The sequence below is a fragment of the Sphaeramia orbicularis genome, chromosome 1, assembly GCF_902148855.1.
Source record: "Sphaeramia orbicularis chromosome 1, fSphaOr1.1, whole genome shotgun sequence".
Lineage (NCBI taxonomy): Eukaryota > Metazoa > Chordata > Actinopteri > Kurtiformes > Apogonidae > Sphaeramia > Sphaeramia orbicularis.
In genome coordinates this window covers 20,710,451-20,733,618 of record NC_043957.1, presented here as the reverse complement: position 1 = coordinate 20,733,618, position 23,168 = coordinate 20,710,451, and the positions used below count along the sequence as shown (strand labels likewise).

General features: G+C 39.0%; 2 protein-coding genes across 3 annotated transcripts in view; one reads left to right on the top strand and one right to left on the bottom strand.

The window, feature by feature from the left end:
• palb2 (partner and localizer of BRCA2) overlaps positions 1-10,253 on the top strand; it is a 34,753-nt gene extending 24,500 nt beyond the window's left edge. The window contains exons 6-13 of the mRNA XM_030140555.1: positions 25-1,184; positions 2,573-2,725; positions 2,890-2,972; positions 3,303-3,449; positions 4,725-4,841; positions 7,025-7,112; positions 7,198-7,403; positions 9,613-10,253. Coding sequence (XP_029996415.1) covers positions 25-1,184; positions 2,573-2,725; positions 2,890-2,972; positions 3,303-3,449; positions 4,725-4,841; positions 7,025-7,112; positions 7,198-7,403; positions 9,613-9,841 — 2,183 coding nt within the window. The 3' untranslated portion in view covers positions 9,842-10,253. The remainder of the gene's footprint in view (positions 1-24; positions 1,185-2,572; positions 2,726-2,889; positions 2,973-3,302; positions 3,450-4,724; positions 4,842-7,024; positions 7,113-7,197; positions 7,404-9,612) is intronic.
• Positions 10,254-11,508: 1,255 nt separating this feature from the next.
• Positions 11,509-21,726, bottom strand: plk1 (polo-like kinase 1 (Drosophila)). Of its 2 annotated transcripts, none has more exons than XM_030149786.1 (11): positions 21,047-21,726; positions 20,405-20,573; positions 19,325-19,469; positions 18,948-19,041; positions 18,639-18,864; positions 18,446-18,488; positions 16,023-16,120; positions 15,810-15,887; positions 15,349-15,503; positions 14,502-14,684; positions 11,509-12,441 (listed from the first exon to the last, which is right to left on the bottom strand). In XM_030149786.1, the coding sequence occupies exons 1-11, from the start codon at positions 21,407-21,409 to the stop codon at positions 12,247-12,249; spliced, it is 1,749 nt and encodes a 582-aa protein (XP_030005646.1). In that variant the 5' UTR covers positions 21,410-21,726; the 3' UTR covers positions 11,509-12,246. The 2 variants fall into 2 exon arrangements, with proteins under 2 accessions (XP_030005646.1, XP_030005654.1); XM_030149794.1 differs by having other exon boundaries at positions 18,446-18,485.
• Between the last annotated feature and the right edge of the window lie 1,442 nt (positions 21,727-23,168).

Below are 23,168 nucleotides of genomic sequence, written 5' to 3'. Positions count from 1 at the left end.
CTTTTCGTCCCTCATGCCCTGTAGGTGCAGACTGGCGTTCCTTCCTCCTGCCCTCCTCTCCAACTCCCCAAACCTCTCCTCTTCTTCCCCTGCCCTCAAAGACCTCTAATCCACTCATCAAACACCTGGTCAGCTTTGACATCGTACAGGATTTCCATCTCCCTGATGACCAGTTTGCCTCCTTGAAGCTGCACAAGCTCCGTCAAGTCGCTCTAGCCTCAGGAGTGGAACATTTCACACCGCCGTCTTACAACACACGAAGCAGCACCAACAACCGATACTCTGATCCACTAACGCCTCTGCCTTTGTCCCTCAGCCTCACACCCACAGTTGAAGAAAAACAGACCTTTACACAGCCAGTGGACCATCAGAACATGTCATCACAGTCGTACGAGTCTGTAGATAAAATAACGAGCGAGAAGTCTGAAAACATTCACACTGACAGGGAGAGCCAGTCTAGTTTAATTGATTCTGTGTTAGTGGTTCAAGACTCTGCTGCTGAGTGTTTAGACCAGATGAATGTCTCAAGTAGATCTGTACTCACACCCTCAAGTCTTCATGTCCATCAATCAAAGGGTGAAACATGTACAAACCAGCAAACAGAAAACAAAGCTGCAATCAAGACTTGTTCCCTCTCTGAATACACTTCAAATGTTTGTACTGACACTGAAGTTTCAGAAGCGACTCCTGCTTTGAATGTGAACATTTCTGTCAGAAATTCAACGGAACCATCAGATCTTACGGTGGACAAAGCTGAGAGGTGTTTACCCCGGTACAGTGTTCGCTCTCAGCCCCTGTTGAGCCCCCCTCATGCCACGACACCTTCCTGCCCTCACTCCTCTAGCCCTGGACTGCCCTCCCTTGGCCTCACCCCCCACCCTGTCCCTGCCCTGACGTCTTCTCCCTCTGCCCCTTCTCTCACCCTACCTCCCCCTCACAGCCCATCCACACAGGACCTCTCCCCTCCATATCTCTCCCCCCTTCCACCCAGTCTGCATCCCATCTCACCCTCAGCTCAGATCCAGCCTCCTCCTGCAGCAGATCACTGTCAGAGGGTCGGACCTGATACCGGCTACACACTGGATCAAACAGACGGGGTGGTGGACTTAAGTCTGGACAAAGTAAATGAAAATGAACAAATCTCAGGAATGCAGGGACCCAGGAGTTGCACACACATGTTAAAGGTGGGACTATTTACCTTTTGTTTAACAGATTTAATCAAGTTAAGTAAATAGGTGTTTGTTGATATGCAGAGCTCGGCCCAAAAAAGCTTAACACCTGAATTTAACTAATAGTTCAGATCCATCCGTTAGATGTAATTACTGTAGTCATTAAAATGTTTCAGTTCTTTAACCCTTTAATGGATGCAGTGAGGAGCTTCTCATTCCTTAAACAACCATCAGTTTGTAGAGAGCATAAAGATTAGACTGTGTTTAAATGGAAGAAAGTCATGTGGTCTGATGAGTCCAGATTGACCCTGTTCCAGAGGTGGATGAAGTGATTACCCATCATGCCTAGTGCCTACAGCACAAGCCTGTGTGGGCAGTGTTATGACCTGGGGTTGGTCAAGTCAAGAATCACAATGTTATGAGTCCATAAAATGACAGAAATAAATGAAACAAGTGGTATCAGGCACAACAAACCCCACCACTCCCACGTATTGTAGCTTGTAGCTTATTTTCCAGCTGATGTCATCATGTCTATGCGTGTGCTGATGTCAGCATATCAGTTGCTTCTATAAAGCCCTGGTAAAAAAAAAAATGAGACCACTGCAAAATTAGCACTTTCTCTGATTTTCCCATTTATAAGTATGTGTTTGAGTAAAATTAGCATTTTTATTTTGTTCTTTAAACTACTGACAACATTTCTTCCAAATTCCAATAAGAGGATGGAGGGGGAAAAGTACAGAAATATGAAATATACAGACAGCAAGGCATGCTACTAAACCTTGGTCTTCGTGATTACCTCCGCCAAGGAGGTTATGTTTTTGCCAGGGTTTGTTTGTCTGTCTGTTTGTCTGTCCGTTAGTGTGCAACATAACTCAAAAAGTTATGGACAGATTTTGAGGAAATTTTCAGGGTTTGTTGGAAATGGGATAAGGAAGAAATGATTAACTTTTGGGGGTGATCGGGGGTGGGGGGGCCCACTGATCAGCCTTGGCGGAGGTCTGCGCTCTCCGAGTGCTTCTAGTTTAACATCTGCTATAAGAAAAAAATGTATAGTGGCAACAGATTTCAGACCCATTATATAACAATGCAAGTGAAAAAAACACCATTGAATCCTGATTAGAATGAGTTTTCACATATTATGAGAATATTATAGAAGTTAATGAAAGAATACATGACATTATATTTCTTCATTGATGATCTAATATTGTGCAAAACCGTTTTACCCCTGTACACTATTGACATTTTAACAACACTGATTTAATTGCATTTCTGTGTCATTTCAGTTTGTGTTCTACTGTATGACTCTAGCTTCTCTAATTTATGAGCTGTTTATATTTTTTACTTTGGTTAACAAATAATTTTTTCACAGCTGTGTTTTCTAATGATAATTTCCTTGTGTTTAGGCCCCAGCAGGCGGCTGTCTTGTGGATATGTGCTCTTTTCTTGTATCTTCGGGCACTTTGTGTGTAGCAGCAGCAGGTAAATGGGCTGTGTGTGTGTGGACTCAGACATCAGCATCTGGTTGGGACTTAACACACACCTGGACCTTCAATGAGGTTAGTGTGTCTTGAACTTACAATAAAGTGAACAGACCCATTGCTGAACTCTTATTACAGACATTTTAGCTTATTCGACACAACAATAATTAAGAGAAATATAGACAGATCTTTTAGCAACCTTTTATTTAATATGTGTGGTTTGTTGTTGTATTTGTGTACAGCCAGTGATCAGTGTGTTTCCTGTTAATGATGCTACTGGACTCATATGTGTCACACTGGGTCAGCTGGAAATCAGACAAGTAAGGTGAGTGAAGAAGTCAGTAAATGAAAAACAATTGCATTATGATCAGTCCATTTGTATAACCATCCCCTTCAGACCCTTCTATGATTCTACACAGAGGTCTTATGACTGTCTGCTACAATCCCGACTGACTAAAAGAAAACTGGTCTTTAGCAACCAAAATGGCTCCCTGAAGTTGTTTAAAAAAAAGTAAATAAGAGGAAAATCTTTGTCGTATATTGGGTAAAGAAAAATAACAATTGGATTTGTCAAGCGGCTGAGATAATAATGCTCTTTGTGGAAACACTGCGATCCCTTTGTGTTTTTATTAATCTGTCTTTCCCATTTGTACAGGATGTTGTCATGTTCCAATTTTACACAAGTGCTGCTGTGTGATGGGATCATCCAGACTGTCGTAGGCGTCCCGAAGTCCAGAGTGGTCACCTCATCCCACTCTGCATCCACATCCACACTGCGGGTGTTTACACTGTCAGACAGCAGGTAATACTCTGTGGACTGTGTACAGGGTGTCCATAAAGTGTCTTTACAATTTAACAAATTTATTAACCCACCCCAAATTCATACCAAATTGGGTTTATAGACTGCCAGTGACCCAGAATAGATGTGGTTACATTTTGAGAAAATTAGGTTAAAGTTAAAATTTTTATGAATTTTTTAAATCCTTTTTTTTCCCATGCACTTATAATAGGCGAAATTTTAAATGTCTGTAGCAGCAAAATGATTGGTTGAATTCATACCAAATTGCATTTATAGATTGCCAGTGACCCAAAATAGATGTGGTTACATTTTGGGAAAAGTAGGTCAAAGTTCACATTTTTTATGAATTTTTAAAATCTTTTTCTTCTCCTTTTTACTTATAATGGGCAAAATTTCAAATTGTCTATAAAAACATTAATTTTGTTTCAATTTACTTCAAACTTGGCACATATATAGAGGCAATTGATATGGTGACATCAGCACACACATAGACACGATGACATCAGCTGGATCGATGCCAAAATAAACTACAATATGTGCGAGGGGTGGAGGTTGTTGTGCCTGGCACCACTTGTTACAAAAAGTAAATGAATAGACAGATCTGTAGTAATTATTACAAAATGAAAAGTAGATATTGAAGTATGGTTTTTTTGCCTCATTTAACACACCTCTATATGGGCACCATTAGTTGGACGAGGCACATCAAGAATGTACTCAATATGCTGCATCGTAGTCTCATCAGTGGTGTGGGTGGCATCAGTGATCTTTTACTTCAGGTTGTTAATACCCCGTACCTTTATTCGATACACAATATGTTTAACATAACCCCATAGAAAGAAATCCAGGGGAGTGATATCTGGTGAATGAGGTGTCCAGGGGATTGGACCATCCCTACCAATCCAACGGTCTGGAAATGTTTGATTTAGGAACCCACCGACATGCAGTCCCCATTGTGGTGGTGCACTGGAAAATGATGGTTGGTTGAAGGTTGTCCACTTGTGGTGACACATATTTAGTCAAAAGGTCAAGATAAATATCTGCAGTAATTAATCTCTCGTTGTAGAAAAATGGACCAATGATTCGATTGCACATGATCCCACAATGTGATTAAAAACTTTGAAAACCACCAAGTACATAGAACAAATCTAATTAACATATCTGATCAATTGCCTTTGTAATACATTTTTTTAAATTGTAAAGCGAGTTTGTGGACACTCTGTATATATATGTGTGTGTTTTAATAGCACAGCTGTCTCAGTGTTCTGTCTGTCATCGCAGTATGTGGACGTCTCAGCCTCTCGTGTCTCCTGGTGTTTCCGTCGGGGCTCTTGCTGCAGTGGACGGACTCTCAGACGCTCTGATCGGAACAGATGAATGTGGACACCTCTTTATCTGGTAAAACCATGAACCACAACTAACTGTCCTTGGGTTTAAGTAACACGCTTGGTCATTTCTGGTTGTTTTAGGTTTTTCTCTGGTCGATGTTTTCCTTCATGAGCAGCAAACATGTCCACAATGAAGTTAAAAACTGTGCTCCATCATTTGAACCAGCATGACAGATTTTTTTGCCATCTATGCCGTACAGGTGTTTCTTTTTTATCATCAATTAGTTGGGACAAAGATAAAATCTTATAACACTACGTCTCCATGACACCCAACAGGAGCAACATCTGAGGATTAGAAACATCAGAAATCCAATAAATTAAGACTCAAGAAGAGATTATTATTACTTGTGTATGTAGATTTGATAGATTAGGTGATAAAAGCAAGTGATTATTTCTTTATATGTAGACTAAAGAGTTTTCTTTCTTTTTTGACTTAGAAGAAGAAAAAAATAACCGTATTTGTTACATCGAATGTGCAATATTTTATTAATATCTGCATTGACCCAACCACATTTTTTATCATTTTTCACTATTGCAGTCCACTAATATTTCATTTGACTGGGATGTTTTATAATGTGTTGCATCTTTGGAAGCTGTTAGCATGAATGCTGCTCAGCTATCAAGTGTATTTACAAAATACAATTAAATTCATCAGACAGGTTCTGCTGCTATGTTTAAGTTCTGTGGTTTTGATGCAGGAGATCAATCTCCCAAAAGAAATGGGCTGTACTTTCACTGGAGGAGAACTCAACTAATTAAATGAAAGTCCACTTCCTATCTGTGCTCAGTAGTAACTATATAGATATCTGTAACCATTTCTATGTTATAAGCATCAAAATATGGCTCAGTAAAAAGCAAATTTGCAATGTTTCAGAAATTCATCAAAAATTTTAAAATCTAAATTTCTCAAAACTGACCAAACTTTGTAGACATTGTCCCAAGGAAGTTAAATAAAAAAATTTGGAAAGAATCCGACCACTAATTTTAGAGAAAGAAGACTGTTGAAATATAGACATTGCTGACCTTCAGTTTGACCTTTCAAGGTCAAAGGTCATGGGCCCAAATGAAAATCCATATATGACTTCCTATCAGTGCTCAGTAGTAACTACATTGATATCTGTAACCACTACCATGTTATAAACCATCCAAATATGGACGATCATAAGTAAAGGCTAATTTTGAATATTTCAGAAATTTGTCAAAAATTCAAAAATCACATTATTCCAAAACCAAACTTAATAAGATCTTCCCTTCTGTCTCAACTACCCGTGACAAGTGCAAATCAAGTGACGGCAGTTTTTTTTTTTTTTTTTTTGCTCGATTCAAGATTTTTTTTTTGCTTTTTTTAGCAAAAAAATCTGCCAGTGGAACAAGTGAAAATTATCTTGGTAAGATTTCTTGAAATAAGATTTTCAAGAGTTATTGTTTAAAAGTAAGTTCTTATATCTCACTGAAAAGTTACTCTTTATGTGATTATGTCTTATTTAAGTGTGATGAGATATTTAGACTAGAAATGAGAAAAAATACACTTGTGCCACATTTCCACTTTGTGGAACCAGCTCGGCTCGACTCAACTCGTGTACCAGGCCCTATTCCTGGAGACCATTTCCATTACAGGATCCTACTGACTTTACAGTACCTGGACGTCATAGCGATGCGGCATGTTACTTCCATGTCATCTGCTCAGAGAGTTGCTGATAAAGTTGCTTGTTGCGTGTTGTCTCGTCAAGCTCATGCTGAATTTTTACATCTGAACCTGAAAACAGCGGGTCACAGAGACAACTCTCTGACCAGTCAGTGGTCTGCAGTGCTTACACGTCACGTTTTGCTATTTGTTCCCCAGTCCTGGAACCTCAGCGGAGGTGATACCAAAAAACTAGTACTGGGTACCAGATTCCAGGCCCTTTTTTGTAATGGAAATGCTAAAAGGCCGAGTCGAGTTGAGCCGATACAATGTAGTAGAAACGTGGCATTGGTAAGATTTAGCTTTTTGCAGTGCATGTCTTTTGTTTGTCACTTGTCTGTAAGTATCAGAACAACTGAAGTAAATACTGTGGACAAAGAACTGTAGGTCATCACAGACACTGTCGAGGTTCTTAAGGTCTAATTTAACTGAGGCAAAGCAGCGAGAGGAAGACGCCAACTCTACTGAACTGAATGATCTGGGTTACATCTGAATGTTCTGTGTCTCAGGAACCTCCAGACTGGACACCTGCTACAGAAGATTCCTCTGGGAGAAGGTTTATCCCACTCAGCCTGTCTGAGAGGATATTCCACCTGTGTAAGTGTGGCTGTGGGTTCATGATGATGACGTACTGGTCACCGTATCTTTCATAACATTATCTGACATCATGGTTTGTTCCCAGGGGGTGTTGTTTGTCCTGATGCAGCACCACTTCCTCGGCTCTCTGGAAGAAGTAGAAAAAGAGGCTGGAGTAAAATACCAGATGTTTCCAGAGAATGAGAAGGAGGAGAAGAAGTTGACTCTGTTCTCTTTAGTCGCCGTCAACCCTCGATGTGGAAAATCTGTCTTGGCCACTCGGCTGTATCCTCCAAAGTCCTGGACGGGCAGGTGGGTTTCAGCTCGGATAGAGGATGTACTGTATGGAGCTACTTTCAGAACCTAACTGACAAACAGGTTTTACAAAATGCCCTACAATTCAGTAAACAGGTTTTGTACGGGTGCTTGAAATCCTTGAAAATGCTTGAATTTCAACCTTGTGTTTTTAAGGTCTGAAAAGTGCTTGAATTTCAGTTTAAGTGTTTGAACGTGCTTGCATTTATAACTCTGTGATGTGGTTTTTAATTTTAACTCTGCCAGGTTAGATGTCCAGCCAAAGCTACTTACAGAGAGGTGATGCATTCAGAAAAATAGAACTTTATGTCAATAAAGAAAATTAGCTGGTGCTCTCTGGTCGACTCCAGGTACATTTGTATCTTAATCTTCGACTCAGTGAGAAAAAAAAAGTCAGAATTCCGACTTTTTCTCACAATTCTGACTTTTTTCTCAGAATAATAAGAAAAAAAAAATATTGCACCCTAATTTTTTTTTTTTATTTTATTTTTTTGTTTTCCAGTGGCACTAATCCTCTTCCGTACTGAAGAATGCCAAGTGGCTTCCCTTTTTTGGGGGGATAAAACTTTGTGTTCTCCTTTAATTTCTAAAGTTTTTGCTATAATGAAACATAATTTTAATAATAATAATAATAATAATAATACATCGGTTTTACATAGCGCTTTTCTAAGTACTCAGTATAATTTTAGATATTTTCAGCATAATACAATGTACATAATTGTGATTAAAAGTGGAAAAAAGTCATCCTGAGTATATATATATTCCTGTAGATATGTATTTCACCCCAGTGATAAGGTGCTGTGCTGGAAAAAATTTAAAATGACCCTTAAAAGTGCTTGAAAAGTACTTGAATGAAAAATGTGTATGGACCTTGACTAAATCAGTGCTGTAAATACAAAACAGAACTAGAAGCACTCGGAGAGCGCAGACCTCCGCCAAGGCTGATCAGTGGCCCCCCCCGTGGGCCCCCCCCACGCCAAGGAGGTTATGTTTTTGCCAGGGTTTGTTTGTCTGTCTGTCTGTTTGTCTGTCCGTTAGTGTGCAACATAACTCAAAAAGTTATGGACAGATTTTGATGAAATTTTGTGGTCTGCGCCCCCCCCGTGGGCCCCCCCACCCCCAATCACCACCAAAATTTAATCATTTCTTCCTTATCCCATTTCCAACAAACCCTGAAAATTTCATCCAAATCTGTCCATAACTTTTTGAGTTATGTTGCACACTAACGGACTGACAAACAAACAAACAAACAAACGAACAGACAAACAAACAAACAAACCCTGGCAAAAACATAACCTCCTTGGCGGAGGTAAAAAAGGGCAATTTTAACAATTTATGCCATTATTTGCCCTCAGCTTCTCAGTTTTACATGTTCATTATAACGCACAGATCACAGTGGATTTACAAATGCACAAAACATTTAATAACAGACAGAATATTGGTAAAATTACTCTTAAATCTCTTAAGACATTTCAGGTTGTTTATATTTGTTCAGGTTTTTCACATTTTTTGTAAAAGGCTAGTCTGTAAATGTTAACATTTTTGTGTAATTTTACTTTTTTTACACTAAAACAAAGAGAAAAGTGTGTGGTTTTCGTTATTTATACTTTATTATGATAGTATTTTACTGTTCTAACCCACTTTAGATGGAATTGAACTAAATTTATTTTGACATCCTTGATTGTTAATATCTTCAGTGTGATTTTTGTATTTCACATATTCATCCCGTGGGCCGGATTGGACCCTTTGGCGGGCCAGTTTTGGCCCTCGGGCCGCATGTTTGACACCCCTGCTCTAAACTAAACAGAGAAGAGGGTTCTGTCTAGGTCTATGGGAGCTAGGACTTTTTGCATCCACCCCCAGTGGCCGTTAGGGGTATTACAAGGTTAATATCATCTTGTATGAGTTTTTGGGTGGAGGTCTTTACCCTGGTCAAATACTACTGCTTTTACATTGTGTCATAGCGCCACCTGTTGTTGCAGAGGTGAATTACTCAGGACATTTGTGAGAAAAAAGAAGCAAAAATCTGTCAAGGGTTCTCTGAGAAGCATGATGTGTTCAAAATATGTCGCGTATTTGTTTGACAGGTGCTCTCACACATTGTGTCGTTTTGTCTCGGTGGTAAATTCGCTCCATTGGGATAATCTGTACATGTCTGCTCTTATGATAAAGTGTAACTCCCCGTTGTCGTCCTCTGGTTCTGCAGGTTGTGCGAGGCTGACGTTCGCGGCTGCATCGTGGTCGGTGTGAGTCAGAACGGCTGCGGGTGTGTGTGGGACCTCAGACGGGGGAGGGGGGGTCTGAGGATGTGGTGGGCCCCTGAGAGCGAAGGCTGGCAGCTGGCTCGATGGGGGCCTGGAAACGTCCTGCTGACCGGTCACCACAACGGAGATGTCACTTTACACAAGTACAGTCACACTCCAACAGAACCATGACTTTCTATCAGATATAAAGGGCTCACATGATGGGTTTAACAGGACTTTGAGCGTCTTCTGGTCTGCAGTGCTGCTAAGAAATGGGAATTCATCCACTATAAACTGAACATGTGTCATATGTCAGTAGCCTCCTGCTTTAGCTTTATTTATCAAACATCTTTAACACTGAACAGTTAAAGTACTGATCAGCTGGGCTTGGGATCGCCAGCCTTTGGAGATGGTGTTTTTAGAATATGTGGAAAACTGAGCGGATAATACTTAGACGTTGTAGACCACTGTTCATCCACTGTAAGTCACATTTGTGTTTTACTGCTGCTTTTTGTGCCTTTGTAGATGCATGTTTTTGTATCTGTTATGTTTCAAGAAAAAGAGCCTGTTTTATAAAATTTACATTAAACATTTGTGATTTCTATGTTTTTTTGTCTGTGGGTTAATCTTTGCTGTGGTTTCATTCATTTATTCATTTTCTAAATCGTTCAGTCCAGGGGCCACATTCAGCCCAATGTGATCTAAAGTAGGTCAGACCAGTAAAATAATATAATAACCTATAAATAAGGTCAACTCCTAAATTTTCTGTTTTAGAGTTAAAAGGTAAAATTACTGGAATGAAAATGTTTACATCTACAAACGCTTCTTAAAAGATGTGAATAACATGAACAACCTGAAGTTTCTTAAGAAAAATATATCTCAGTGGATTATTTACACACGTGGATTACAATTTATGAATCACAGTGGATCAACAAATACACAAAACATTTAGTAACAGGCAGAATATTGTTAAAATTGCACTTAAGACATTTCAGATCGTTCATATTTGCTCCAGTTGATTACTTTTTTGTGACAGGATAGTTTGTAAATGTAATAATTTTCATGTTTTTTTTTTTTTTACTGGTTCCGACAGCACTTTTGCCACGTTATGTCATTTTCATTATTATGTTTTTTTTTTTTTTTTTACATCATTTTCTTTCCTGTATCTTCTTTGGTTATTTTCATCTCATTACATCTTTTACATAATTTTTGTCTCGTTGCATTTTTTATGTTATTTTCACCATGTCACATTTTTTATATCATTTCTACATGAGTTATATATTATTTTTACAGCACTTCTTTTTGTTCCTTTATTTTTGTCTTGATTCATCTCTCAGTACTTTTTACACTTTTACAATCGCATCCAAAGAATACAATTTGAGTTTAATCTCTAAAAATAATTTACGCAGTTGATACATTTCATGCAGTAAAGGTGCTCCTTAAAGTGGGAGAAAATACTTTGAATATATGTATAAATCTGTGTTTATAAGAAGTTCTTTGGATAAATTAGAGCAAAACAAAAAAAATTCAAGAAATTGTGTGGACTCTTGTAATGCCTATCTTTAGCCACTAAGAGGCGCTGAATAGTCATCTATTCTACAAGTAGTTTTGCTGAATGTACTTCATGCAGAAGTTGAAATATTCATGTAGAAACCAAAGTGTGAGTCTTTTTTAGATTTTACATTTTACAAATTCTTACATTTAGTTGATCTCCAGTATTCTATAAGTTTTAAGGTCTGTAGAAAAAAAACATAGGCTGTTTTTTGACCCAGTAACTCCTGTAGTAAAAACCATTTCACTCGATTGTTTTTTGGGAAATGAAAAAAAAAAAATACAACCAACAGTGTCCAAAACTTCTGTTTGTCTTGTACAGAAAAATCTTTATTTAATCTTGTGTAAATTTAAACCATCTTTACAACACTTATCCACATTCAGCAGGTATGTACAGAGCTGTACATCTTGTTGAAAAAGACATCTAAAAAAAAAAAAAAAAAAAGAACAGTAAAAAGATCTACAGAAAGAATGTACATGATGAAGACGGTCTGTTTCTCTACATACGTCACATAAAAAAAAAAAAATAAAAAAAAAAAACAGACAGCGAAACATTCCATCCATCCACACAAAATCTGAGTCCTTATCCCCACCACACATTGTCCTTTCAAGTATAAAATCTGCAAACGAACAGTCGGTGCTGAAAATCATGGAATGTTCCAACTTCAAGATGAATCTGAACACGTATGATTAGAACTCAACGGCTACAATGATGTGAGGAGGAACATGCGTCAAGAATGAGCTTCAGCCAAAGAGACTACTGAAAGGTTCCATATGGAAAACAGAGACGCTTACATGAAGTTTGTGTTGGAAGCTGCAGAAGGCATAAAACAGACTCCAACACAAGCACACATTAATATCACATACTGAACCTTTAATAGTATGTAAAGAGAAAACAATGATCGAATTCAACATCATGTACAAAAGGAAAGTGAAAACGCAAGTTATTACACCACAATATTTCAATAAAATATAGGTACATTTAAGGTTGATTGAGACAGGAGGTCGGTGACAGACACCGATGGAAGACTTGGTTGAGTAGTGGTCTAGCGTGCGGCGGTGGAGGCCATGCTGTCCAGCAGTTTCTCCACCATCAGTTTGGCGTATCTGATGCGGGTGGCGAGCTCCACGCTGCAGCCGAACTCCTCCAACAGAGAGAGCTTGTACGTGCGGAAATCTCGCTTCTCGTCGATGTAGGTCACGGCGCCCATCAGCGGGCAGAGGATCAGCTTGGTGTGGTCCTGGCGGAGACAATTCATGGACACAAGAACATGAGTTTTAAAGATCATCAGACTGGGAAACTGACATGTTAAAGCCTCTGGAGACCCAAATACAAGACAGACTCCTCATTGTGTAGTTTAGGAGCTTTTGCGCATAGTATGTGAACATCAAAAAGCATCAGAAATTAATTTAAATCTACATGTGGAATATCGTTCAACTTCTTGTAAACTCTGATATCTGGTGTGGTTTAGCTGTGAGTGAGCTCTACCAGACACCTAACCACAGCCCCTTTTCCACCAGATTCCCAGGAATTTATTTACCTGGGTGAAAGAATTCCAGCTTTTCCACCTCAAAGCTCCTGAAACTGGATTTAAATGAGGTCGTTTCAAGTCACTAAATCCTGCTGAGTTTTTTTTTTTGTGCATTTGTCAAATCCATTTGATGAGAACGAAGTTCTTTTAAAAATATCTGCTGAATACACTCTTTAACATATTCAAATGAACAGACTGATGACTGCAATGCAATCAGGACTGAGATGAATACACTCAAGTCACTTTTACACAGAGATCCCAGAAAAAAGATGAGATGGTGATCCCACCTTTTTTGCACCATTGACCGATTTCCACAACCAAGCCAAAGGAGGAACAGAGATGAGACAGGCTGGATTTTTTACACAGCGGACCTGTGTCCTGGAATCAAAGGGTGGTAACGCAACGCATAGTGTGACGTATAAATTGCACATCGGAAATACCCCAAGCATAGCGGTGTTGCTAACCTCTTCAGAGTCCGTTCAACAAAGGTTAGCATGGATAGACTCCTCCGCTGGAAGTGACAACACCTCGTGGATCTCGACATCTCCCCGGGTCAACATCTTTCTGGTTGCGTTGATATGTTTGTTTACTGTACATGGTCCGCGCTCATTTTTAAATCCCCCCCAGCATGGGGGTCGCACACGCAATACGTCACCAAAATGACAAATTGGTTGTGGAACGAGAGGCGTTCCTTTTACATAGCGTTCTAGAATCATGATTCCACCTTTATCACGGCTCTGTTACTACCTCCAGAGGTGTTACAGAACTGTGACAGAGGTGGGACCAAATGATTGACATCGGTCCACTTCTTGTCGCAAATTTGCAGACGCACTCTGGATTAAACATTGTGGGTGAGCATAAGTGAACGTGTATTCCACTAATCTGACACTTTAACACAGCACTGCCCCTCAAGTATTCCAGGGAATCTGAGTAGTCCTATCCCCTAATCAGGAACTTTTTTTCAGGGAAAATTTGGGGTTGAAGGGAAGTTTTATTTAACTTGTGCGATTTCTGTGGAAACGTGCCAATGTTTTTCAAAACGCCAGGTAAATGATAAGTTCCTATGGTGGAAAAGGGGCTCATCTATGAACTCTGCCCATCATTCTCTCTCTAAACAGAGGAGGCTACAGTTTACCAGACATGTTTAAGTGTTGATGTTTCCAGTCTTACAACTAAAACTCTATGCTCTACACCACCTCCACATAACTCCTGCTCTCTTCAAAGCCACACATGCGCTGCTGGTTTAGTGCTGCGTCCATCTGTTAGTCTTTGTCATTGCTAAATTTGTTACCGACTTCAGACGATCAAAGCTGCAGCAAAAATAGCAACTCTTGTAGGATGTGTTGTGTTACTTTCTGCTAAATGATGTGGTGGTTTTGAAGAAAATACACCTGGGTTAGTTCAGTTTGGAATGTTTTAATGGATAAATCAAAACCTGAAGAATGTAAATGCATCATATGTGACAGAGTGAGAATGAAAATTGTGATTTGTGAACTAGCTTTATTAGGTCATAGTTCAATGTAGTGATCCTAAACTCAGGCCAATTCCTCTTATATATTGTACAACTACGTGTCTTTATTTTTCTCTGTCCAGATAATTCTATGCAGCTTCTTCAACATTTTCAGAATTTTGTCTTTTTTTTTTTAACTGTCCATTCCTCTGTATCTGGAGGATAATGCATATATGTATGATTATAATCTTGCTGAAAACAACAAACCTAAGGGCAGCCTGCTGAGAAAAGTGAGTGGGGACTCGGGTGGTGTTCTCACCTGGAAGAAGTTGATCTGTACGGTTCCATTTGTGAGGTGCAGGACGATGGCGCTCTTCGTTCTGAACCACAGGGAGAGGTACGGTAGCCTCGCCAGCTCGTCTCCTTCCCGCCGCGCGATGTTGGCACCGGCCTTCAGCAAATGTTCGCTCATGTAGTTACGGAAGTATTTCAACAGCGTTATCTACAAGAGAAGACAAATAGATATGATGACCACAATAACCATTAAAAGATCTAGAGCTATTTTTGTGAAGACTTATAAGTGATTATTTTTTCTCTATATTCATTTATTTATTATAATATTATCCTCTACATTTTGCATTTGTCATATCAAAAAACATGTATTTTCCTACATTTCATTTGCTGATCATGTAGATGTTCAAAAAAGATTAAAGATAATTACATCAAGTACTATTTCAAAATGTCCAATATTGTCACAATCATGTGAACAGAACCAAAAATCTCCTTTAACCTTTAAAGATTTACAACCATTTTGTGGTGACTTCCAAATTATTTTCCTCTTTATATTTACATTCCTGAGTCATTTATCCACATTTGATATATTATCCTCAACAATTTTAGTAAAATAAACAATAAATCATAAAAATTCAAAGGTTATTATGTCAAAACAAATGTGACTTTTTCAGCTAAATATAAAATTGACTGAACATAAAAACAAGCCCCTAAAAGTGCTGCCATTTGTCAAATTGCAAAGGTTTTATGGGTGAATTCTTTAAATAAATTGCTATGATTAGTGGTTTATAAGTTATTAAATAATTTAGCTCCATTTGGGTCTTTGAGGGTTAAGTGAGTAGATGAATCACTAATAGATTAGTAAATGTACTTACCTTCTTGTTGAGTGTCTGGGGGTAGGAGCGCACGCTGAGGTAGGATTCAGCCGCTGTCTTGTTGATGTACTGTAGACTGTCTCCGTCAGCGTACATGATCAGCCGTGTGTAGTCGTTGAATAGCACGCCCACGCTGTTGTCACAGAGCTGGTAGCCTGGAATACACAATCTAACTCAAATCCTGTGCATTTGTAGTTTGTTCCAACAAAACGCCAACACTCATGATGTTTCAAGGCCAAGTCTGCAAACTGATCTGATGATGCCTAAAACCTGATATTTTTGTGGGCATGCAAGTAGATAATTCTTTGAATCCTGAAACTTGTTTGTGGCTGAAGAGAGATTTGTTCAACAGTTGAAGTGGTACAACTACATCATTTTATAAGAGCTTCTTTAATGATTCCAATGACTTATAGAGCCGAAACAGAATGACACTCCAGAAGACCTGGACTCATGACTCTTACCCAAACCATATTTATCAGAGTAGTCGACCCATTTGCTGATCCAAAAGATGGGGATGCAGGCCGGATCCTCTGCCTCCTCTGCACACAAACAATAGTAAAGAAGCTTTGACACAAGCAAAAAAAATAAATAAATAAAATCATCCAAATTATGATCAAACAGAACTTTAAAATGAGAATGAAAAACGTCCGTCTGTAACTCAGGTTTGGTCTCACCTTGGCGAATGACTGCCTTCTCAGCGGGCTTAGCGGCGATGATGCTGTTAAGCTGCTGCAGCATGTCCCGGAGGTGCCAGTCTGATGGTTCAGCCTCTCTACACACAGCAAACAAGTCACAAAAACAGTTACCATTAATACTAAACCTGTGGTTCTCAACTGGTCCAGCCTCAAGACCCACTATTACCCTTTAATGACAAGCCACGACCCAAATTGATAAAAGTTAAACTTCAGTAATAATTTCTATATTTTCCAAAGCGCTTTACATTATTGATTCACTCTCACATTCACACTGGTGGTGGTAAACTACATCTGTAGTCACAGCTGCCCGGGGCCATTCCGCATCAAACAGCCCCTCCGACCACCACCGTACATTCACATACCAGTGTAGGTGACACTAGAGGAAAGGTGGGTGAAGTGTCTTGTCAACAGCACATGACTAGGACAGAGTGGGATTCAAACCACCAACCCTTCAGTTATTGGACAACCAACTCTACCTCCAGAGCCACAGCTGCCCAGAATTCTCAAATTTATTTCATGAAAAGATGGTGTTTTTTGAACATGAGATAATACAGAATATCACAGTATGAAAACAAAGGAGACAAGTTTAATGATAAACCAAAATGACCAGCAAGTGGTGACGCTAAAGAGGGAAATACTGCCTTTATCACTAAATTGGGAACATTTTAACCAAAACAAAAGATGTGCACTGAATGCAATCAAAAGTACATTCAAGTCACTTACTCAAGAATTAAAGAGAAGGTTTTTGTCCTTAGTGTTGGTAAAACTATACCTGATGTAGTCGTTGTCATACCTGAGTTTTGCCATGATGCGAATGGAAACTTTTGGGTATTTTATGCTGTGAAATGTCTGGCGTTAATTAGCATTACAACGCATTACCGCCACCTACTGTTGTGGAGTGTGAATGGACAGTGCTCAGCTCCATAAATAGTAAAGCACATGATTAGTTTAACATTATTTTTTGCCCAAAGACCCACGACCCACTGAAAACAGGTTTGCAACCCACTTTTCGGTCCTGACCCATCAGTTGAGAATCACTGCTTAAAACCTCTGCGTGCACTTACGATTCCCTCTATTAACTATGCATGACAAATAAGTTAGGAGCATTTTAGTTCATGGAAACCAACTAAATTGACAGAGAAAAATTGCTTCAGTAAAAATACTTTAACTGCATTTACTGAACTCTGTTAAGGGTCAGGCAATGTCAGTGCTTCACTGTGTGTGTGTGTGTGTGTGTGTGTGTGTCCTTTTTTAGCTTCTATAACCTAAAGATTTCATAGAAACACTTCAAATACTAAAAGAAATAACAACCCCAGTCACACAATTAAAACTTGTGTGCATTTACAAAACCAACCATTACGTAAATAAGACTAAAGAGTAATAACTACAGAAAACTATGTAGTCAATGTGTGTAAGTAACAAATATTTTAATTTATCTGAGTAAAAACAACTTTCATTATGTTCACTTTAACAGATAGATGTTGGCGCAGACCAGATCATACAGCTGGACTTTGGTGATGCCCCTAAATTCAGAACAGTCTTTGGTGAGGACAGCTGGACAGCATTCTAATACCTTCATAACCAAGACTACTAATTTGAGTGGGTTCCTGAACAAAAACAGGGTTCATACATATTTTTCAAGGTCAAAATTCAAGCACTTTTAAGGGTCATTTTCAAAATTTCCAGCAGAGCACCTTATCACTGTGGTAAAATACATATCTACAGGAATACATATACTCATGATTATTTTTTTTTCCACTTTCTATCACAATGATGTACATTGTATTTTGCTATAAACATCTAAAATTATATTTCATAATAATAGCAAAAAAGTTTAGAAATTAAAAGAGAATACAAAGTTTTATCAAAAAAAAAAAAAAAAAAAAATAGGAACCCACTAGGTGTTTTCAGGGACACTTGCACTGAGTTACGGGTTAAGAAAAAAACTGTAGTGGGAGTTGACCTAAGAGCACCTGCTAATTTTATTTTTTGACAAAGTTTTATTTTTCAAAATGTATCACCGCTTTGTATGTAACTTTGGTTTGGCATCTAACCCGGCATAGCTAATATAAAAAATAAATAAATAAATTACATCACCGAGTTAGAGTTACAAGCACTTAAACTGAAATTCAAATACGTTTCAGACCTTCGAAATTCAAGCGTTTTCAAGGATTTCAACCACCCATTAGAACCCTGAAGAAGTGTCAACCGGCACTAAAACAATTGTTCAGACTTAAAATAACAACATATTTTAACAGGGGCCCAATTTCAGATAGTTTTCTGGTGGACCTGCAGAGACTGGGTAAGTTGGTGTACAGTTCAAGTTTCCAAAACTGAATAACTGAACTTCCAAAAGTAAAAGAAACATGTAAAACCACTTCACTGAAATGTGATAATCTCACCTTTGTACAGGCTCATCCTTCACTTCCACTTTCTCTGACCCTGCTGGAAGGAGAAAACCAAAATTACATCCTAATACTTTTAACCTCTGTTTCACACCATGTCAGCAGGTGGAGCACATTTCACGTCACAATAACAGGACAGATTTGTGGACTATAGCCTCCTCTGTTAACCACTGAGCTGCAGGACCATTACCTTTGTTGTTAATAGCAGTCAGGGGGCGCCTTTGGCTGAGCTCAGCAGCTGTGGAGGGGGCGAGTGAGAACCGAGGAGGCACAGTGAGGCAAGTGGTGGGCAAACGTGTTGGAATGTATCCAGTTGTGAAGAACTCATCTGATATGAGCTCAGAGATGGTCGGCCTCTGGGCTGGGTCGGCGTGCAGCATCCGCTTGATCAGAGACGACGCTACTGGGTTGATGTGCTACAGAGAGAGTGACAGCCAAATTAAAAGTAGAACAAAACCCATTTCTGAAGGTGTCAGTGCACTGGTTTATTCACACCTACCCAGGGGATGGTGTAGTTGTTTTTCTTGATGCGGTTGTAGGTCTCCTTTAGACAGGAAGTCTCGAATGGGGGCTTACCCACCAACAAAGTGTACCTGACAAAACAGAGCCAGAACAGAGGTAAACAACCTGAAATACCTGAGCAGAAGCATGTGGAATTGAGGATTTATACACATTTAAGACTCTTCCATGTCTTAAAGGCATGTTTTCATGACCACACATTCTGAAATGTATGTATGCATAAAAATTTACATTAGTCACTGGATTTCAAAAGAAATTACATTTTAAAAGACCTGATAAAATCAAACATTAAAGCACATATTAGAAGAACAAGTCACATAAATATGCGTTCCCATGTGCATCTGTTCTAAAACTTACAATATGCAGCCTAGTGACCACACATCCACTTCGTAGCTGTGGCCTTTCTTACAGAGCACCTCTGGTGCAATGTAATTTGGAGTTCCACAAAGGGTCTTCTTCCGCTCCCCATCAAATTCAATTTTTGTGGCCAAACCAAAGTCCCCTGGACAAAAAAAAAACAAAACAAAATTCATTTTAACACTTGCAACAGTATATGTTGAGGGATGTATTAACACAAAAATGAAACATATAAAAATAAATAAACAAACAAATAAATAACTAAATCTAGTTCTTGAAGTTGGTAAATGTAGCATGTACACACAACTTTTCTGGCTTTTTTATGCCAACTAAATGTTTTATGCTGCAAAACTACTTTGCAATGCCAGGATGCTGAACTAGTTCTGAAAGCACTTTGTGTAAATGTTGAAAAGCTGAAACTAATGTAATTTTCTTTTCATTAAAAGGAGCCGGTATTGAGCCAGAGCAAAAATATGGGTATTGTAATTCTTTCAGCAATACCCCAACCAATAATTTTTTATAAAACAAGTGAAAAAGTGTACAGAGCTTACCAATACCCCTACCCAGTTGCACAAGACTTTGCCCCTCCTGCTCAATGATGCCATGCACCCCGGGATTAATATTGAATCTTGACTTTCAGCTTTTTCAAAAAATTTTCAAGAATTTGTAAATAAATAAATAATTTCTAAAAATTAAAAATTCAGCCATCAAATTGGACAGAATTCCTGGTATATCTATTATACCCCCCCACCATCACCACCCCTGCCAGCCCTCTGAGCACCACTGCCAGGCAAAGCCTGGAGAAATACATCAACATGGAAAGTCTTAGGAAAAGCTAATTGATCTCACTACTTTTTTTTTGCTAAAACTCAGTCATATTTGATAAGCTGTCCAACTCTAAAATGATGCTTTCATTTGTCCCTCCATCAGCAGTGACCACTGATCCTGGATCAGGTCTTTATCATTGACAAGTAGGGGGGGTCTTATCTCTTTTTCTTTGTTTGTGCATCAGTTGCTGCTGGTGTTCATTAGCCCTGTACCTTTGTATCTCCATGCATAACAAAGCCTGTGTAAAATTACCAATCTTGACATCCATGTCATCATTCAGGAAGATGTTTCCCAGTTTCAGGTCTCTGTGGATGACTCTGTTATTGTGCAGATACTGGACTCCCTTCAGCAAATGGATCATGTAGTAACGCGCCTCAGGCTCAGTCACAGCCTTGCGACGCTTATGCAGCTCCAACAAGGACTGAAATGGAAAAAGACATGGGTTGGTTTGGCGTCAAGGGCAACAATTGTGTGGAAAATGCAGTGTTGTAAAACACTCAGGCTCACAGATGTTTAACAACCTGCACAGTCCAGGAAAAGCTTTATTCTCAAAACCAGTAACACTTACTTAACCACACTTAACCAAGCTCTGTGGTGATAAAGCAAATGTTAAAGGGTTACTTGGAAGTTTTTTTTTGTTTTTTTTTAATTTAAATGGAGAAGTTATTCAAGCAGATGAAGGCAGCACAAAATACTGAAGATCAACAAATGGAGGGTTATGGTCTAAATGTGCTGGTATGAGGTACATATCTGCAGGTTCTAATTATGTTCATGTTCTCTGCCTTCTGCTCCTCAGATCTGAGCTCGGACAACGGAAGAGACCTCTGTGTCAACCGTTGACTGCCTGAGAAATGAGTTCGCTTGAGAGAGTTTGAATTCCCCATTTCCACTCACCCTTCTCCTGCAGATTTCCAAGACGACAAAGACAAAGTCGTCGTCCTCAAAAAATCCATGAAACCCCACGATGTTGGAGTGGTTCAGACTCTTATGAATGGCGATTTCCGAGGTCATTTTCTCCCTTTGGTGCTGCTTCAGAATCAGGGACTTTGGCACGATTTTCCCAGCAAAAACCTGCTTGGTGTCTACATCTGTGATTTCGTAGCATTTGGCGAAACCCCCTTTCCCCAGGAATCTGCCTCTTGTGTATCTTTTCATGGTGCGTGGATCGACCAAAACGTCGGGGATTTCTTTGAGAGGAGCAGATTTCGGGTCGCCATGTGCCGACGGATTGGCCGGCTTCGGAACGCCTGCACTCATGTTGAATTAAATTATTAAAATATTTTTTTTTAAAACCCTACACAGATCTCGGTAATTACTAAAAGGGTCAAACTGTTATCAACCCCTTTTCGACGTTAGCGTCTCCTTCGATGCTAGCTTCTCCTCAGACTGCACATACGTCTTAATTCAAATAAAAACGAGCACTTTCAAACGAAAACCTTATTTACAGCCGATTAAAAAGTGTAAAGCGTGTCGTTCTCAGCGTTAAAAAACCTGTCTTGGTGTGAAAATGTGCCGCTGGATCCGTCCTCGGTGGCTGCAGCGTTACCCCGTCCTGCCTTTTGAAAACAGTCTCCAGTACAAGTTTAAAATGCTGCCTCTGTCGTTACGCCGCTCTCTGATTGGTTCGCTCGATTTGAATTCCAAAGTGCTGCAGCAAAGCATTGTGGGAAGGTTAGCGCAAAACAGCCAATCACCGAGCGAGAATGTCGAATTCTGCGATATGATTGGCGAAACATCTGTTGAGTTTCCTAAAACACGGTGTTCACGGGAAATGTAGTCGAAGAGGGATTTAATTTAACAGAAGAGTGGAGTGTTGTGTTTGTCGGCCATTTAAAGGCAGTGAGAGTACTTTAATCGTATTTACTCAAGTAAAAGTTGGAATCTTTCTCTAATATACACTACTGCATTTGTAGTTTATTTGAATTAATGCAACGCTTTTACACAAATACTTATCTGAAATCTTCAGGGACAGCATTTCACAAAGAGACATTTAACTAAACCTACTGTTCAATTTGCTTCTTCTACAACAGTATTACTCTATATAAAACTTATTATAGTAGTTTATTTTGGACTCTTAATGAACATTTTCTAGATACAGAAATAAGATTAAACACATCACTTAACAAACAATATTGACTGAAAAGGCATATATTTTTTTAAGAAACAACATTAGATCAGTACAGCTCTTTAGGTTTAAGCAGCAAAAAACAGAACAGAAATGAAAACAAATATTTCCAAACATCTAATACACAATCTTACATAATATTCATATTTTGAGGGAATCAGTTTGGCATAACTCCAAACTTTTCTCACTTATACTACATAGCTTACCTCTTAAAGATGGCTGCAGACACTGTTCCTGAACCTATTATACATATTTTCAGTTTAAGTCTCCAATCACATACAGCACCTACAATTTGGAAAGCTTCATTCGTTTGTCCATTATATAATGGTGGAAACCCTTCTGAGTTAAACAACTAACGCCCCATTTCCAAACCTTCAGTCCTGGCTAAGCTCCTTGAAACTCAGGTTAATTTACAGTTGAAACAGTTTTTATCTGATAATAATATCTTATGCGAGTTTCAGTCTGGTTTTAGAAGTGGACATAGTACTATCACTCCTGCTATAGCCATGACAAATGATCTGAATGGCGCCTTGGACAGAAAACTGCATTGTACTGCCCTAATTGTTGATCTCTCTAAAGCATTTGACTCACTGGATCATAAACAATTTCTAGATAAACTCAGGAATACTGGCTTTAGCTTGAAAGCTTTTAAATGGTTTAAAAATTACCCAACAGACTCAGTGTGTCCAAGCAGAGGGCCATAAATCGGACTTTCTTGATCTAACGGAATGTGTGCCCCAAGGTTCTATTTTGGCTCCTATTTTATTTTGTATTTTTATAAATGATTTAAGTAAAGACAGTCAAACAAAATTGCATCTGTAAGCCGATGACAAAGTCGTCTATACATCCGCGCCCTCTGCAGCACAGGCCGTAAAAGAAGTCCAGGCTGTA

Excerpts from the sequence above, each read along its gene's own strand:
- plk1 (XM_030149786.1), bottom strand. The coding sequence starts at position 21,409 with ATGAGTGCAGGCGTTCCGAAGCCGGCCAATCCGTCGGCACATGGCGAC. Across the intron at positions 18,489-18,638 it reads GACTGCTATTAACAACAAAG|CAGGGTCAGAGAAAGTGGAA; the intron begins GTAATGGTCCTG and ends TTCTCCTTCCAG. Across the intron at positions 14,685-15,348 it reads CCCAGACACTCAACAAGAAG|ATAACGCTGTTGAAATACTT; the intron begins GTAAGTACATTT and ends CTTCTCTTGTAG.